General features: G+C 52.0%; 5 protein-coding genes across 5 annotated transcripts; 3 read left to right on the top strand and 2 right to left on the bottom strand.

Moving 5' to 3' along the window:
* Nucleotides 1-376: 376 nt before the first annotated feature.
* Nucleotides 377-5771, bottom strand: PENARI_c005G11642 (DNA-directed RNA polymerase II core subunit RPO21; the record flags this gene model as incomplete). The annotated part of the gene is made up of 4 exons (XM_022630056.1): nt 377-5215; nt 5277-5347; nt 5400-5556; nt 5643-5771. 4 exons carry the CDS (start codon nt 5769-5771, stop codon nt 377-379), a joined length of 5196 nt encoding a protein of 1731 aa, XP_022490283.1.
* Nucleotides 5772-6563: 792 nt separating this feature from the next.
* PENARI_c005G02821 (Set1-mediated histone H3-K4 methylation subunit Swd1) lies at nt 6564-8217 on the top strand (the record flags this gene model as incomplete). The annotated part of the gene is made up of 5 exons (XM_022629642.1): nt 6564-6633; nt 6686-6747; nt 6801-6880; nt 6937-7077; nt 7140-8217. 5 exons carry the CDS (start codon nt 6564-6566, stop codon nt 8215-8217), a joined length of 1431 nt encoding a protein of 476 aa, XP_022490102.1.
* A 1169-nt stretch (nt 8218-9386) lies between these two features.
* Nucleotides 9387-10722, bottom strand: PENARI_c005G10162 (class I SAM-dependent methyltransferase; the record flags this gene model as incomplete). The annotated part of the gene is made up of 2 exons (XM_022629987.1): nt 9387-10278; nt 10328-10722. The coding sequence occupies 2 exons, from the start codon at nt 10720-10722 to the stop codon at nt 9387-9389; spliced, it is 1287 nt and encodes a 428-aa protein (XP_022490619.1).
* A 1249-nt stretch (nt 10723-11971) lies between these two features.
* PENARI_c005G04636 (uncharacterized protein) lies at nt 11972-13595 on the top strand (the record flags this gene model as incomplete). Its single annotated transcript, XM_022629721.1, has 6 exons — nt 11972-12272; nt 12450-12549; nt 12604-12670; nt 12751-13088; nt 13216-13342; nt 13458-13595. 6 exons carry the CDS (start codon nt 11972-11974, stop codon nt 13593-13595), a joined length of 1071 nt encoding a protein of 356 aa, XP_022490389.1.
* A 584-nt stretch (nt 13596-14179) lies between these two features.
* On the top strand, nt 14180-14929 carry PENARI_c005G05243 (uncharacterized protein; the record flags this gene model as incomplete). The annotated part of the gene is made up of 1 exon (XM_022629739.1): nt 14180-14929. The coding sequence occupies one exon, from the start codon at nt 14180-14182 to the stop codon at nt 14927-14929; it is 750 nt and encodes a 249-aa protein (XP_022490077.1).
* Between the last annotated feature and the right edge of the window lie 136 nt (nt 14930-15065).

The raw sequence follows: 15065 nt of genomic DNA, 5'->3' as shown, positions 1-15065 counted from the left end.
GGCAGTCATAAACTCCCAGCGCAAACGGTGTCTGCCATTCCTCAACGTCTCCAGACCAAGCCTCGGGCGTTGAAAACAGCAACTCCGCGTTGTCGTGAGATATCATGACCACCTGCGAAACGGGGGGAACAAAAGCGTGTGCGATTGCGAAAACAAACGAAGACGGCTGAAACGGAGGGCACGTCTCTGGGTAAAGAAAAAGTAAAGAACAGATACAATTGAAAGGGTGACACGCCCCGATATCGTGGAAAAAATTATCAATCAGTTCTGAGATTTTAAACGCGTGGAAATCCTTTTGGGTTATTTGAATGTTGTAATGGTGATAGTACAGACGTAAGCACGAGCCTTAGACAGGCAAGCCATGTCCGTCCGAACTTTACTGGCGTGGCGATGAAGGGCTGAAAGCCGGGGAAGTCGGGCTGTAAGCCCCAGCACCGGGCGACGTTGGGGAGCCAGAGAAGTTAGGAGAGCTAGGCGAGTATGACTGCGGGCTCGTGGGAGAGAACTTCGGGGAGGTTGGTGAAGTAGGGGACAGGTGCCGACCAGCGCCTGCGATGGCAGGACTGGTGGGACTGTAGGTAGGAGAAGTTGGACTGAAGGCCGGCGACGCCGGGCTGAAGCTGGGCGATGTTGGACTGTAGCTTGGCGACGTAGGCGAGAACCCAGGCGATGTTGGAGAGTACGACGGCGAAGTCGGAGACACTTGACCATAGGCAGGCGAGGTAGGCGAGTAGGCCGGTGAAGTCGGGTTGATCGACGGGCTAGTAGGCGAGAAACCAGGCGAAAAGTTCATGCGCGGGCTGGTCATACCCATACTAGGCGATGTCGGGGAGTAACTCGAGCTGGGAGAGTAGCCAGGAGACGTGGGACTGGTGTTGAATGGACTGGTGGGGGAGTAACCACCGGGGCTGCGAGGACCAGGACTGAATCCACCATAGCCACCAGACGGCTGGTAGTCTGTGAAGCCTCCTGGAGCATCCTGGCCCAGCTGGTGCATGGGCGAGAAGGATGCATCGGGATCACTATCGGTCATGTATCCCGGGGAGCTTGCCATGGGAGATCCAGTGTCGTACTGAGTAGCAGCACCGTCCGGAATGATGGCATCCTTGGCGCCAACAGCGCCCATAAGGCCGAAGCGTGCATTGTTCGACACAACCGTGTTGAGCAAGGTCTGGTCCAGGTAGACGTCAAACTCTCCCGTTCCAGCGGGTGCCATCTGTCCGAGGATCAAGTTCTCCGAGACACCACGGCAGTCGTCAAGCTCTCCGAAGGCAGCAGCCTCCAACAGAATCTCGACGGTCTCTTCGAACGAACAACGCATGAGCGCACCGTTATCGGCACGGTTGATACCATGACGAGTGACAGGAGTCAGGTAACCACGCACAGTCATCACATCAACCAGGAGAGCCAAGTGACGGTGATTAACGTAGGAACCGTCAAAGGCAAGCACCTGAGTCAATTCACGAAGGACAGCGGTACGGGCAGCCTCGATACCGAATACCTCGAAAATCTCAATAAACTGGTTGGAGTATGTACGAGAAGCATCGACACCAGGAATTGAGAGAACTGCAGCCAGAGAAGAACCACTGGTCTCGAGAACCCATTCCTTGCAAAGGGGATCGGACTTGCTTGTGTAGAGCGAGCCATCTTCGATAACGCGGACCTTGCTCTTCTCGTTAATAAACGCACGCTCAACACCAGGAACACCACGCAGGGTCAGAGTGTCGAGCAAGTGCTGCTCAAGCTTCTTCAAAGTCACATCATATTCAACATCCTCATCATCGTCATCCTTGTAGTCCTGAACTTGACGGATACGGATAACTTGCTCATCAGCGTTGTTATCACTGAAGATGACTGCAATATCACGGGGGTAAGCCTGCTTGATCCTGGTGGCGACGTCCTGGACTGTGAGACCCTTATCGAGAAGCGAGGGACGGCTGAGCACGATACGGAGCAACCACTTGGACTGCGAGGCAGCATCATCGCCAACATCTTCGGGAATGATGAAGTAGGATTCGACCATATCCCGATCGTTCTCAATGACCGTGGATTGAATGTCAGGGTCGTAGTAGATCTCAGTGGACTCAGTAACGGAACGCAGACTAGTGTGCTCGACAAGACTGCGCAGGGTCTTGGCACCTTCCTTGTCGTGAGTCTTCATGCCCTGCTGGTACACAGTCATAGAGGGAGTCTTAATGTTGGTAGCAACGTTCAGAATTTCCTTCAGACGGGGCACACCAAGGGTGACGTTCTTAGATGACACACCAGCAAAGTGGAAGGTGTTCAGGGTCATCTGAGTAGCAGGCTCACCAATAGACTGGGCTGCAAGGACACCAACCATTTCACCAGGGTTGGCTGCCGCACGGGCAAAGCGACTTTCAATAGCACCAAGCACATGCTGGAATGCAAGCTTGTTAAGAGAATAGTCGGTAACGAGGCGGCGGAAAGCAAGACGACTGCGGAGCTGAGCCTTAAACAGCAATGTTGCGTTGTCTTGAGCCTCGCGCGAGATAACATCGTTACCACGAACGACCATCAGGCGATCCAGAAGGGCCTGGACCTGAGGAATGACCTCAGCAGGGTGCAGGTCACTGATGGTACCCTCGCGAATGCGGAAAGTGGTGCGAGCCATTTCAAGGATACGCTGAATGTTGATGGGAAGCTGCATCATTTCCTCGTCTTCCTTGGCCACGGTGCGCAGGAACTCCCGGTCCTTCAGGATTGCCTCCCACTCCTCATCGAAGTATCTTTGCACCTCCATATCACCGGCAATCTCATTAGCCTGCTCTAAGACCTCGGGGCCGAGAGTGCGCTCCGGATCCATGACATCTACACGGAAGCGTTCGCGGAGTTTCTCATCAGAGCACTTGATGATATCAACACGCTGGTTTTCAATGTGTGCACCATCAAGACCATCCTCTCCGTAAATGAACTGGATAATATCGCCGAGAGAGTTACGGACAGTACCATCGTACTTGACCATGACTTCTTCCAGAGCCTTGACCAGCTTACGCTGGATGTAACCAGTCTCGGCAGTCTTGACAGCGGTATCAATAAGACCCTCACGACCAGCCATAGCGTGGAAGAAGAATTCAGTGGGAGTCAAGCCTCGGAGGTACGAGTTCTCAACGAATCCACGCGACTCGGGAGAGTAATCGTCCTTGGTGAAGTGGGGCAAAGTACGGTACTTGAAGCCGAAGGGAATACGCTTTCCTTCCACGGATTGCTGTCCGACGAGGGCAGTCATCTGGGAAATGTTGATAGCGGAACCCTTGGAACCAGAGCGAGCCATTTGAATAGCGTTGTTCAGATCCTTCAAACTCTTCTCGGTGGCATCACCAGCTTCATCACGCGCGTTGTTCAGAGCACGAGAAACCTTGCTCTCGAATGTCTCACGGACGTTCATACCAGGCAGAGCTTCCAGAGTGTTTTCAGTAGCGCTAGCAGTGATAGTCTCGACCTCTTGCTTTCGGTTGCGGACGGCCTCCTCGATCTTCTGGATAGTCAGTTGATCGGGAATAGTGTCGCCGATACCGATACTGAAACCGTTATGAAGTAGCCAGTAGCCGACAATGGTTTGAGCACCGTTGAAGAAGTTGACAGCAGTGTCGGGACCGTACTCGTTGAAAATGGTGTGAATGACACCACCACCGCTGGCACCGACAGTCTTCTTAGAAAGCATACCATACATCAACTGTCCACCGTGGATCAGAAGACCGCCATCATTGAGAGGGCTGAACTTCTCCGTCATAGCAGCACCATCCTTGTCAACACGCAGCAGGTTGAGGCCAGAGGGGAAAGCCATGCTGATCATCTGCTTTCCAGTCCAACGGGGTCGGGGCTTCAGGATAGCAGGGGGAGGAATCACACCATCCCAGTCGGGAACCCACATCATGAGGTTCATAACCTGAGCCTTCGTAAGGAAAGTATCACGACGACAGATCTTGTAAATTCCGCAAAGAGTGTCCTGCACAATACCCATCAGGGGACCGTTACGCTGGGGAGAAACGATGTTCTTGGGAACCAGAGTCAATTCAGCAAGCTCAGCGCGTGCTTCTTCGCCCTGGGGGACGTGCAAGTTCATTTCGTCACCATCGAAATCGGCGTTGTAAGGACTGGTCACCGACAAGTTCATTCGGAATGTAGAGAAGGGCATGACACGGACACGGTGACCCATCATGGATTCCTTGTGAAGCGAAGGCTGACGGTTGAACAGAATGTAGTCACCGTTGTCAAGATGACGCTCGACCTTCCAGCCATAAAGCAGCTGCTGAGTACCAGCGCGCTTGGCGTGACGTAAGTCAATGCGCTCGCCGTTGTCGCGTACAATGTATCTGGCACCAGGGTGAATGTTGGGTCCGTTGGAGACCAGCTTCTGAAGCTTCTCAATGTTATATGGGGTGACAACTTCTGGGTAGGTCAGGATTCGGGCCGTCGAGTATGGTACACCCACTTCATCAAGCGACAAGTTGGGATCACCAGTAATGACAGTACGAGCAGAGAAGTCGACACGCTTTCCCATCAAGTTCTGACGCAGACGACCTTCCTTGCCCTTCAGACGACTGCGCAGAGCCTTCACAGGACGGTTGCCCTTTTGCATGGCCTTGGGTTGACCGGCAATATCGTTATCCATGTATGTAGCAATGTGGTACTGAAGCAGAGATTCGAACTCCCGAATAACGTGCTCGGGGGCACCTTCTTGCTCACAGCGTTGAACGTTCTGGTTGGCACGAACGATTTCAGCAAGCTTGTATGTCAAGTCATCCTCACCACGGGCGCCGCTGGTGGCTCCCATGACAACACTGGGGCGGACGGTAGGAGGTGGGACGGGAAGGACAGTAAGAATCATCCATTCGGGACGAGCGTAGTCATTGCTGAGACCCATGATGCGAACCTCTTCCTGGGAGATGTTCCGGAAGATGTTCAGCGCCATGGCAGGCGTAATGACCTTCTTCTCGGGCTGTGCCATCTCGTCTTCCATCATAGCCTTGCTGGGCTTCCATGTTCCAACAAGTGTAATTCCTTCCTTTCGGACAGTAGGCTGAGCGTTACCACAGCCACCGTGGGAGCGCTGCTGGGGGTCCTTCGAGAATTCTTCGTCATCAGCAGGAGGGTCAGCTTGACAGACCAGCACATCCTTGGAGAGTCGCCAAATATGATCGAATCGACGCTTGGGGTCACGGAATCGGAGAGCTTCGGCGAACTTAGAATCGGCCTGGTAGTCATGTCAGCAAAGTCTGCCATCAAGATTTGCCATCCCATAAGGGATGACTAACCTGGTTGGCCTTGATTTTTCCGCAGTTGTGGCACACGGTCTCCAAGAGCTTCTTAATCTTGGTCACGAAACCTAGAGGAAGTTAGCGGGCGGAAAGAGAAGAAATCGATCAGGTGCAACAAACCGATGTGAAATACTGGAGACGCAAGCTCGATATGACCGAAATGTCCAGGGCATTCCTTGGGACCTTCTTCACAAGTCTCGCAGTTGTATTGACGGTCGATTGTGCCGAGGCGCGGGTCGTTGATACCCTTGGTCCGAGGCCGTTGACGTTGTTCATCCTATCGCGTCATTAGCAATCATAAACACAAGCGCAAGTAGAGCCTATCACAAAGTATGCGACGAAAACTCAGAATTAAGCACTCACCAATGTCTCTGGGTACTCGATGTGGACCACACTCATGCGCTTGATCTCCTCGGGGGCGAAGAGACCAAACTGAATCTCCTTAATGGTGCGCAGAGGCGCCTTGGAGTATGGAAAGAAAACGTTCGACATGATGGCGATGTTTTCGTGGAAAAGCCGATGAAAAACGCGGAGTTAACCGGTCAGGCGGATGGATCGTGGACGGGCGAAAACGAAGGAACTCTTATCGCAGCGTCGCAAAATTTGAAGAGACAGACTTGTCCGACGGCTGGAAGTCTAATTTACACGTAGCGACGATGAAACGAAAGTCGGGTGGAAGCAGCTGGCCGGCTGAGGCCTTTGGCAGCCCTTGCCACGAGGGCGCCGGCGACCTGGGGGTCCCGGTTGTCACGAAGCCGAAAAGGAGGGAAAAAAGGTGCGCGCGGCGTGGAAGAGCGTGATGGAGGAGTCCAGAAGAAGGATCGCGATGCTAGACGCGATCTCCTGCGTGGTTGAAGGATGGGGGATGGCGTATCGGGAAGTTGAAAGGGAGACGGTTGGAGGTTGCCTCACTGTGATGGGGCTCGAGTTTTCCCTGCACTGCGGCCGCTGTCTAAAGAGGGCTCACCGCCTTGGCAGAACAGTGGGTACCTCCCCTATCAAGTTGAGACAGGCGAGTTGGAAGTACCGTTAGTTGTGGCAGGTGAGAGCGGTGAGTCTAGTCTGTGAGTGAGGCATCAGTTTCAGGCATTCACAATATTCACTTTTAGAGGGGTGGGCTCACCGCCTTGTGTTCCTCCAGATTCTAAGGATATCGACGGCAGAAGGAAGATTGTCCATGACAAGAACTGAGTTGCTTAAGCTGCATATGATCTGACATTGCCTGGCCTGACCTGCAGGCCTGGGTGGATTAAGGATAATCCAGCTATTCATGCCCTCGCAACAATGAACCTTTCACTCGTGGACCCATTTGTCCTGGCCCAGGAATACCCAGATACATTGACCGAGAAGCTGAGTATGTGCTATTGACATTCACTCAATAACAATACTAATGCATTCACTACCAGGTAGCGGCCATGCGACATGTCTCAGCTTCAATCACAAGGGCGACTACCTTGCCTCCGGACGAGTTCGTGGAGACAAATTGAGACATACAAGGAGGAAGGCTAAGACTTGATACAGGTGGACGGCACAGTAGTGATCTTCGACATTGAAACCAATGGCGTGGCGCGCAAACTGCAAGGCCACACGCGACAGATCCAGTCGCTCAGGCAAGTCCAGACAAGACTATAGTGAACCAGGACTAACTCAGATCCAGCTGGTCCCGCGATGGCCGATACCTCCTCACCTCCTCACAAGACTGGAAATGCATCCTTTGGGATCTCCAAGACGGCTCACGAGTCCGCACAGTACGGTTCGAAGCACCAGTATACATCGCCCAGCTACACCCATTCAACCAGTACGCCCTAGACACAATCCCACCATTCCACCATTCCACCACCACAAACTAACACCCTACAGCCTCCTCTTTGTCGCCTCCCTCTTCGAAGACCAACCCGTCCTAGTAGACGTCTCCTCCCCAAAGCCAATCAAGCGCATCCTCCCCAGCGCCCCGCTCCGAGCCCAACCAACAAACGGCGAAGAAGTCGACCCAGCAGTAGCAGCGAAGCAAGCAGCCCAAGACGCAAAGCACTCCACCTGCGTAACAATCTTCACAGCCTTCGGCAACCACATAATCGCAGGAACATCTAAAGGCTGGATCAACATAATCGAAACGCAAACCTGCACAACAATCCACTCAATGCGCCTCTGCAACGGCGTAGTAATCCTCCTCCGACTCGCCAGCAACGGGCGCGACCTGCTAGTCAACAGCTCAGACCGAGTAATCCGCACAGTACTCATGCCCGACCTATCACAACTAGGAATCGACCTCGAAGCATCCGCGATAAAACTCCACGTGGAACACAAATTCCAAGACGTGGTCAACCGCCTAAGCTGGAACCACGTAACCTTCTCCTCAACCGGCGAATTCGTCACCGCAACCACATTCATGAATCCAGACATCTACGTCTGGGAACGGAGCCACGGCTCGCTAGTCAAGATCCTGGAAGGGCCACGGGAAGAACTAGGTGTTGTGGAATGGCACCCGTCACGACCAATGGTCGTAGCCTGCGGGCTAGAAACGGGCTGCATATACACATGGTCGATTGTCTCACCGCAGAAATGGTCAGCGCTGGCACCGGATTTCGGCGAGGTAGAGGAGAACGTGGAATACATGGAAGCGGAGGATGAATTCGACGTTCATCCTGCTGAGCAGGTGCATCAGAGACGATTGGATCAGGAGGATGAAGAGCCGGATGTTGTTACTATTGATGCGGTCAAGGGGGTCGTCGAGGCTGATGGTATCGAACCGTTCAATGTGCCTATCTTGCTTGATGTTGAGGATAGTGATAGTGGGGAGGATGTTGTTGCCGTCGGGCCTGGGACTATGAGGAGGCGGACGCCTGGTGCTGGGCGGGAGGCTGTGAATGGGACTGGGAATGGGGATGTAGAGAAGGAGGGTGCGAGTGGGAGGGCAGCTAGGAGTCGGCGGCGATGAGTCTTCTCTCTTCTGTTCCTGTATCCTGCTCTTTTCTTTCTATTTTCTTTTGCCTTTGCATCTCCGAGGTTCTGGCTGGGGCTGTTCAAAACTATTTTGCATAGGCGGCGTTATTTAACCTCAGGTAGGATTCTGATTGCAGTCTGGCGTTGGAGGAAAAGATTTCTCTGCTTTATTTGATTCTAAATTTGAATGAAACGCTCAGTTTATGGCGTATATCTCTACCTGAATCGTGATACATACACTCAAGTGTTGAAATATTTGTGATCTTCAGATATTCGGACGCAACTGGGCCAGCGCATGGTAGATATATCATTGGTACGACGTCACAGTTGACCTTAGATGATGGACTCGCTCATCGTTTCACCACATGTAAATGCTGAAGGAGTGTGTATTGAGGAGGTCTTTGCTAACGTCTTTTCTTGACATACCCTACTCTAGAGGCAGGATATATAGACGCTGATGACTCCGTAGGGATATTCAAGCTTGTCCTACACAAAACTCCGCTCACCCTGGAAGTATTGCATAGCTGGATACTACGAGGAACAAAAGTCGTAAACTGCTGAAAGATTCGTCTTTAGGATTTATAGCATGCAAACCGAAAGAATAATACAAAGAAAGTTCGATTCCAAAAAGTGATGACGGCCCATCTGGCTAGCAAACAGAAACATCAGGAACTAAAAGGGTAATCTGGGTATATATCATAAGCCGAAAAAGCCTACCCAAGAGGTAGGGCATTCGGCATACAAGCACCAAACGCCAAGAGATGCAAAGTCCAGCATGCAGAGAAGTAAAGAAGAACAAAGCAAGTAGAGTGGAAGTTTATGCCCGAATCGACTGGAACCGTCGGGCGGTGGGTGTGGAAAGCAATCCCATACATCGTGTCGTCAATAAATCACCAATCCGAATATCAAATCGTCGTAGCCAGTTCTGTCGGCTCTGGGATCCATAACGCCAACAATTTTGACAGAGAATGTGTCTCTGTAACACACCAGGATCATACATCGAGTTGGCCTTTCGTACAATGAACATGAGTTTGCACACTCTGGGCCAGCCAAAGTTTGAGTGGCCGGTCTAATTGAGGCCACCAAGTGGGTTCAACGTGGTCGACAGTCGGGCTGTTGACTGTCATATGCAAATGCAGATATATCTGCAACGTGGAACACAGCTTAGGTTGCAACCGGTTTCCGAGCCTGGTAAATGTGCAAAATGTTATAACTGTGGATATTCTTGTCAAATGCATCCCGCTTGACATTGGCAGCAAGATGATCAATCTTTTCTTTTGAGTAACCCAAAACCCGACTGAAAGGAGCCAAGCTGAGAGGCTGGACACTTTCAGAGATGGCAAGATTATACCAACGCGCAACCTTCTTCTCATGTTCATCGTGATGCCATGGGTTCAACGGCAGGCCCACCTGCTGGTGGTCGATCTCGGTGAAACCAGCTTCCTGCAGATTGCGGATGGTCTCTTGCGAGCTATGTGCGAGCGGCCGCTGCGTGGCTTCCGTGGCCTCCTTCAACTTGTTGTACCAATGCGCCAGATGGGTGTCACTGATGGAAGGGCCGTCACAGCGGGGCTTGAAATCAATCTCCACTTGTTCAAACCAGGCCCCCGGTCGAAGGTGGTCGAATACTCTTCGATAGAGACTGGGCCAGCTCACGACACTCCCACATCCCATCTGCATGTGGATGATGTCCCATGAATCTTCTCCCATAGTCCAGGGTGCCTCGAAGTCGAACGGAGCATAGAAATCGCAATTCTTCGGGAAATTGGTTGGTTGAATTGGAGCTATGTCGACTCCAACAACAAAGGAATCCGGGTACTTGTTGGCGACATCGATGCTCCAGATGCCTGTACCACAACCCAGGTCAAGAACTTTAGACTTTTTCGGGTGTGGTGCATAGATCAAGCCATCTGAAGCTCGGGCCACCGTCACCACTTTGTGGACGATATCGAGACGGTCTTGTTCCTCCTCGTCGCATGGGAGCGGGTAGATTCCTTTGCGGTATCCATGGTAACTCCGGCCGTTCTCTTTATGGCAGGGGTACTTTTCGGGGATCCTGTAACAAGGTCAGTCACCGGGCATCACCATTGACGAAAATAACCTACGGGCGATTCGAAATTACCACAGGAGACGATCGGGACTGCTGCGACGTGTTGGATGCTACCGAAGCTTGCGTCGCAACCGAGCCGTTGCTGGTAAAACGGAAGTTCCTCCGCGGGTCATTGTCGACCGGGTCTCGATCCACCAACGTGTACAGGTCCATGGCTGTGGATGCTTGTCGTGACCGGGCTCGCTCACTGGCTCGCTCACTCGGGACGGAGTGCGAGTAATACCTGGAGTGACCCGTGTCGCTCGGGGTATCTGACTTGTATCTCTTGGGCGGAGGCGGCGAGGTCATCATGGGCGGCAGGTGTCGCATCTGGGCGTCCCCATTCATATACATGGTTTTGGGGTCGCGGTCGGGGGTGGGGAGCAATCGGGGGTCTCTTCTGTAGGCCATGGCTGATATCCGCGATCAACGATCGCGCACGATATCCGGGGAAGCTGCAAAGCAACGAGCGATCATCTCATGAAATGAGGTTGGGGAGTAGTCGAGACCAGAGGTCGCAGGACGAGGAATTCAGTTCAGGTCTTCAGTACGGTCGAAGCTCGAGATGCAATGGTCGCCAGGCAGGGATCGAAAGGAAGGTCCATACGGGTAATTGAGGGACAGGATCCAGGGAGGTGTCGAGAGAGGCTGGGGGCGGTCGAGATGAAGCTGTTCCCCGGGGGTTGGGGGGTGGAGGGGGAAGCCAACAACAAGGGAACAAAAGGAAGAAGAAAAGAGAGGAAGAGTAAAGAGGGAAAGAGGAGAAAGAGTAGGGGTCAGAAGAGCAAAAAGTACTTTCAGACTTTCAGAAAGTACCCAGTACAGTTGTATTATAAGTTACCTTACCAGCGTGCCGGGCCCCAGGGATGCCAATTCCCAGTTATGAGGTTAGCAGATTAACCATAGGCTCAAATCTTTTTCTCGGTTTTGGGCCAATTCCGGGTTTTGGGTCGGGCGCGGACCGCCTGGGCCTGTCAACTCCACGTCTTTAGCGTCCCCCTCACCGTAACCCAAGCCCCCGGGACTACCCTTTCACGCCAAGCATGGTATTATTATAACTAACTTATACTATCACTAGAGTATCAGTTGATAATATTATTAGTTTAACGCGTTAATTTAAGTGATTAGTATAACTTATCGGTATCGCTGAAACTATATGATTTCCCCTGCTGACACAAGCTAAAGCAAATCGGGACTGCCCTGTGCATGTAGCGCCCCAAGACACTGGTTCCACCCGAAGCCATCGGAAAATCATTGGTGTTTAGCTGCCTAAGTACTCGTTACTGGCGGACTATCATTCGTCCCAAAATGATGGGCTCAACCCTCGGACTCCGGCGCTCCCTTACTTTACGGCTTGTCTCCACTGAGGCCCGGGCTTCGCTGATCGTTTACTCGTCACTTACAGGAGCCATTTCTGCACACTAGTATTGTACACGGTAATATTTGACTTTCTTCCCCTTCTAAACCCTAACACGCCTAAGAGCGCCAAAAGCTAAAACACCGCCAAATAAACCTAAATACAAATCACACACATAGACCGAGGTGCATACATATGTATAGTCTGTCCGTATAAGGAAGTAGTCTCCAGCCCCATAATTTCTTGGCGCCCACAAACCCCCAAAACCTGCGCCTCGCATCAGCCACAGCCAAACCTGCCATAATGCATAACCTCCAAGCTGTCGCCTCATCGTCGCTATCCCTGCCGGCGGATAGTTACATCTACGGGATCACTGCTGCCGCACCAGGCACATTTGCAGCCATCTCCTCGGATGATTCGCTGCGCGTGTTTGACGCTGCCGATCTCAACCGCGGGGCTGTCGTCTCCTCGCATACCCACGATGGGGGCGTGACGTCGCTGCGGAGCTATGCGGGCGAGTCGCAGCTACTCACAGGTGGGCGAGATGGCAAGGTGAGGATTTGGGATGTCCGGGCTGGTGGACCAGTCGTGGAGATGGAGACGGGTGAGTCTATGTTTCTGTTCTATGTTTCCAGTCCTATGTTTCCCGTCCTACTGTTCTATTGTACATGTCTACTATTTCCGTTCGGGTATCTGCTCGGAGAATTCTGTAGCAAGGATATTGCCGTCTCGATTAAGTTTTGGCGTTCTATCAGATGCATCTTGACTAATGCATGTTTAGCGAGACATTCGCCTGTTTTGTCCGTGGCCTGCAATCCCGAGACCAATACCGTTGTTGCAGGGACCGAGCTCGTCTCTTCACAGGCTGTGGTTGCATTCTGGTATGTTTTCATACTCGTCCTATCCAAGTAGACATTGTCCACTAACTCCAACAGGGACATCCGATCTCCCAAGGAGTTCAGCTTGCAATACGTAGAAAGTCACAACGATGATATCACCGAGGTAAGTTCCACCCATATTACCATTCTTACCATTACAACTACTACATCACAAAATATTCAACCGGGACTAACGTTCCACAGCTCCAATACCACCCGACACGCAGCAACATCTTACTCTCCGGCAGCACAGACGGCCTAGTAAACATCTACAACACAACAATAACCGACGAAGATGAAGCCCTCGTGCAAGTCATCAACCACGGCTCCGTACATCATGCAGGCTTCCTCTCGGAACGCGAGATCTTCGCCCTGAGCCACGACGAGCTCTTCTCTGTGCACCCGGCTACTGACCCAGACGATGCCGTGCAGGTGCCCGACCCCGTGCATTTCGGTGACGTGCGCGAGAAGCTGGCTTGCGAGTATGTTGCGCAGCTATGCATCGGGGGTCAGGGGGCTTTTATTGCTGCTGGTAATAAGATGTATGTGTTGCATGATTCTGATTCTGAGTTCCGTCTGAGACCCAGACTCGCACTCGCACTCGCACAGCGGGTCGTGTTTGTGTTTCTTTGTCTCTTTTATTTCTTTTCTAATATTCTCTTCCTACAGGGACAACCGCCTCGATCTTGTCCCACTCGTTTCCGGTCCCGAGTGGAAACTCGACCAAGAGAATCTGTGGCGCTTACCCGGTGCTCATGGCGAGGAAGTTGTGCGCTCGGTGTGTCTGGATGAACAGGTATGTCTCACTCTCCATCCCAAACCCAATCCCAGGCCTCAGTTCAATTCCAATCTACATCCACATTCCATGTACTCCATTCGAGACAGTCACTAACCAACCCCGCCCATTCCAGAGCCAATCCGTCTTCACATGCGGCGAAGATGGGTTCGTGCGAGCATGGAAGCTCGCTGAAGAGGGTGCTCCAGTCCAGGCTGGGTCTGCGAGGGCTCGGCCGAAGAAGGAGAAGAAGGATCGCTTTAAGCCGTACTAGCTACCTGAGCGGGTGAATGCATCTGATTCTATTGTATATCTTGGTGTTTGGGGGGGGGTAAAAATAGTGATTTGAATAGATCATGTTTCCATACGTTGAAATACGTAGGATAAGTTATCTTGTAGTGAGTACTCAGTAGGTAGAGATATATTATCAGCTGAAGCCGAACAGTTTCCGCGACCAGCATTAGAAATTTACCCAGTCTAGTTAAAAGGCATAGCTAAGATATGCGTTCAATTGTAACTAAAAAGAAAAGAAAAAAAGGACAACCCGTTAAAGTAGCCTTGATAGAAATAAAAAACAAAAGTCGGCAATGTTAGCCTTGATGCCTGAACTCTTATCGCACTTTCCTTATCCGACTTTTTTTTTCTCCCATACACGTCCAACTTCTTCCACCATCTCCCTCTCCACACTATATACCCGGTTCTATCAAATAAAGACTCAAGATTAAACCTCAAACTCGACTCAACAAAAAGAGTCAGCGCAAGCTCTCCGCGCAAACTCCGACTCCAACCTCCCAACCACCTCACCTTACCTCACCGCACTCACACCCTCACTCCCCCGAAATCAAAACCAAAACCAAAATGGACGCCCAAGCCTACCTAATACGCCACGGCTGGTCCGGTCCAGGAAACCCCCTCCAACCAAACACACGACCAGGCCCCCACGGCGGGCTCGGCCTAACACGACCAATCCTAGTAGCGCGCAAAGCGAACAACCACGGCGTGGGCAAGAAAACAACCAAAGACCCAACAAACCAATGGTGGCTACGTGGCTTCGAAGACGCCCTCAAGGGCGTCGGAGATGAGAGTCACGAGGGTGTTTCTGCGCGCGCGGGGAATGCGCTTACCAGTGAGCTTTATCGAAATTTTGTTAGGGGGGATGGGTTAGCTGGGACTCTTGATTCCAAGGATCAGCAGAAGGGAGCCGGGGAGAAGAGGAAGAGGGAGGATGATGAGCCCAAGGCCAAAGAGACGAAGGAGGAGAGGAGGGTGAGGAGGGCTGCGAAGAAGGAGAAAAAGGAGAAGAGGAGTGTTGAACGGGCTGCTAGGAAAGAGAGGAAGGAGAAGAGGGCCATTGAGCGGGCTGCTAGGAGGAGTGAGAAGGAGAAGAAGAAGGCTGCTAAGAAGGCTAAGAAGGATGGGGCTGGGGAGGATTATCCTACGCCTATGTCTATTGATTCGGGAGCCGGATCTGGGGCTGGATCTGAGAACGTCGAGGCAGAGACGGCGATAAAGGAGAAGAAGAAGGAAAAGAAGACGAAGAGTGACGACGACTCGAAAAAGTCCAAAAAGGACAAGAAGGAGAAAAAGAAGTCGGAGTCCAAGGCATGATTTGATCATGCTGTATATCTCTGGCTATCATTTGATCTCAAGCGCGTCTTATCATGCATTCAAAGGCCATGTACAAAACATTCGCATGCTGTTTTTCCACGCCATATAGAAACCAAGATACCCTTTTTGTTTGGCG

This window comes from Penicillium arizonense (assembly GCF_001773325.1).
Source record: "Penicillium arizonense strain CBS 141311 chromosome Unknown PENARI_contig005, whole genome shotgun sequence".
NCBI classification, from domain to species: domain Eukaryota; kingdom Fungi; phylum Ascomycota; class Eurotiomycetes; order Eurotiales; family Aspergillaceae; genus Penicillium; species Penicillium arizonense.
This window is presented reverse-complemented; position numbering and strand designations above follow the sequence as displayed.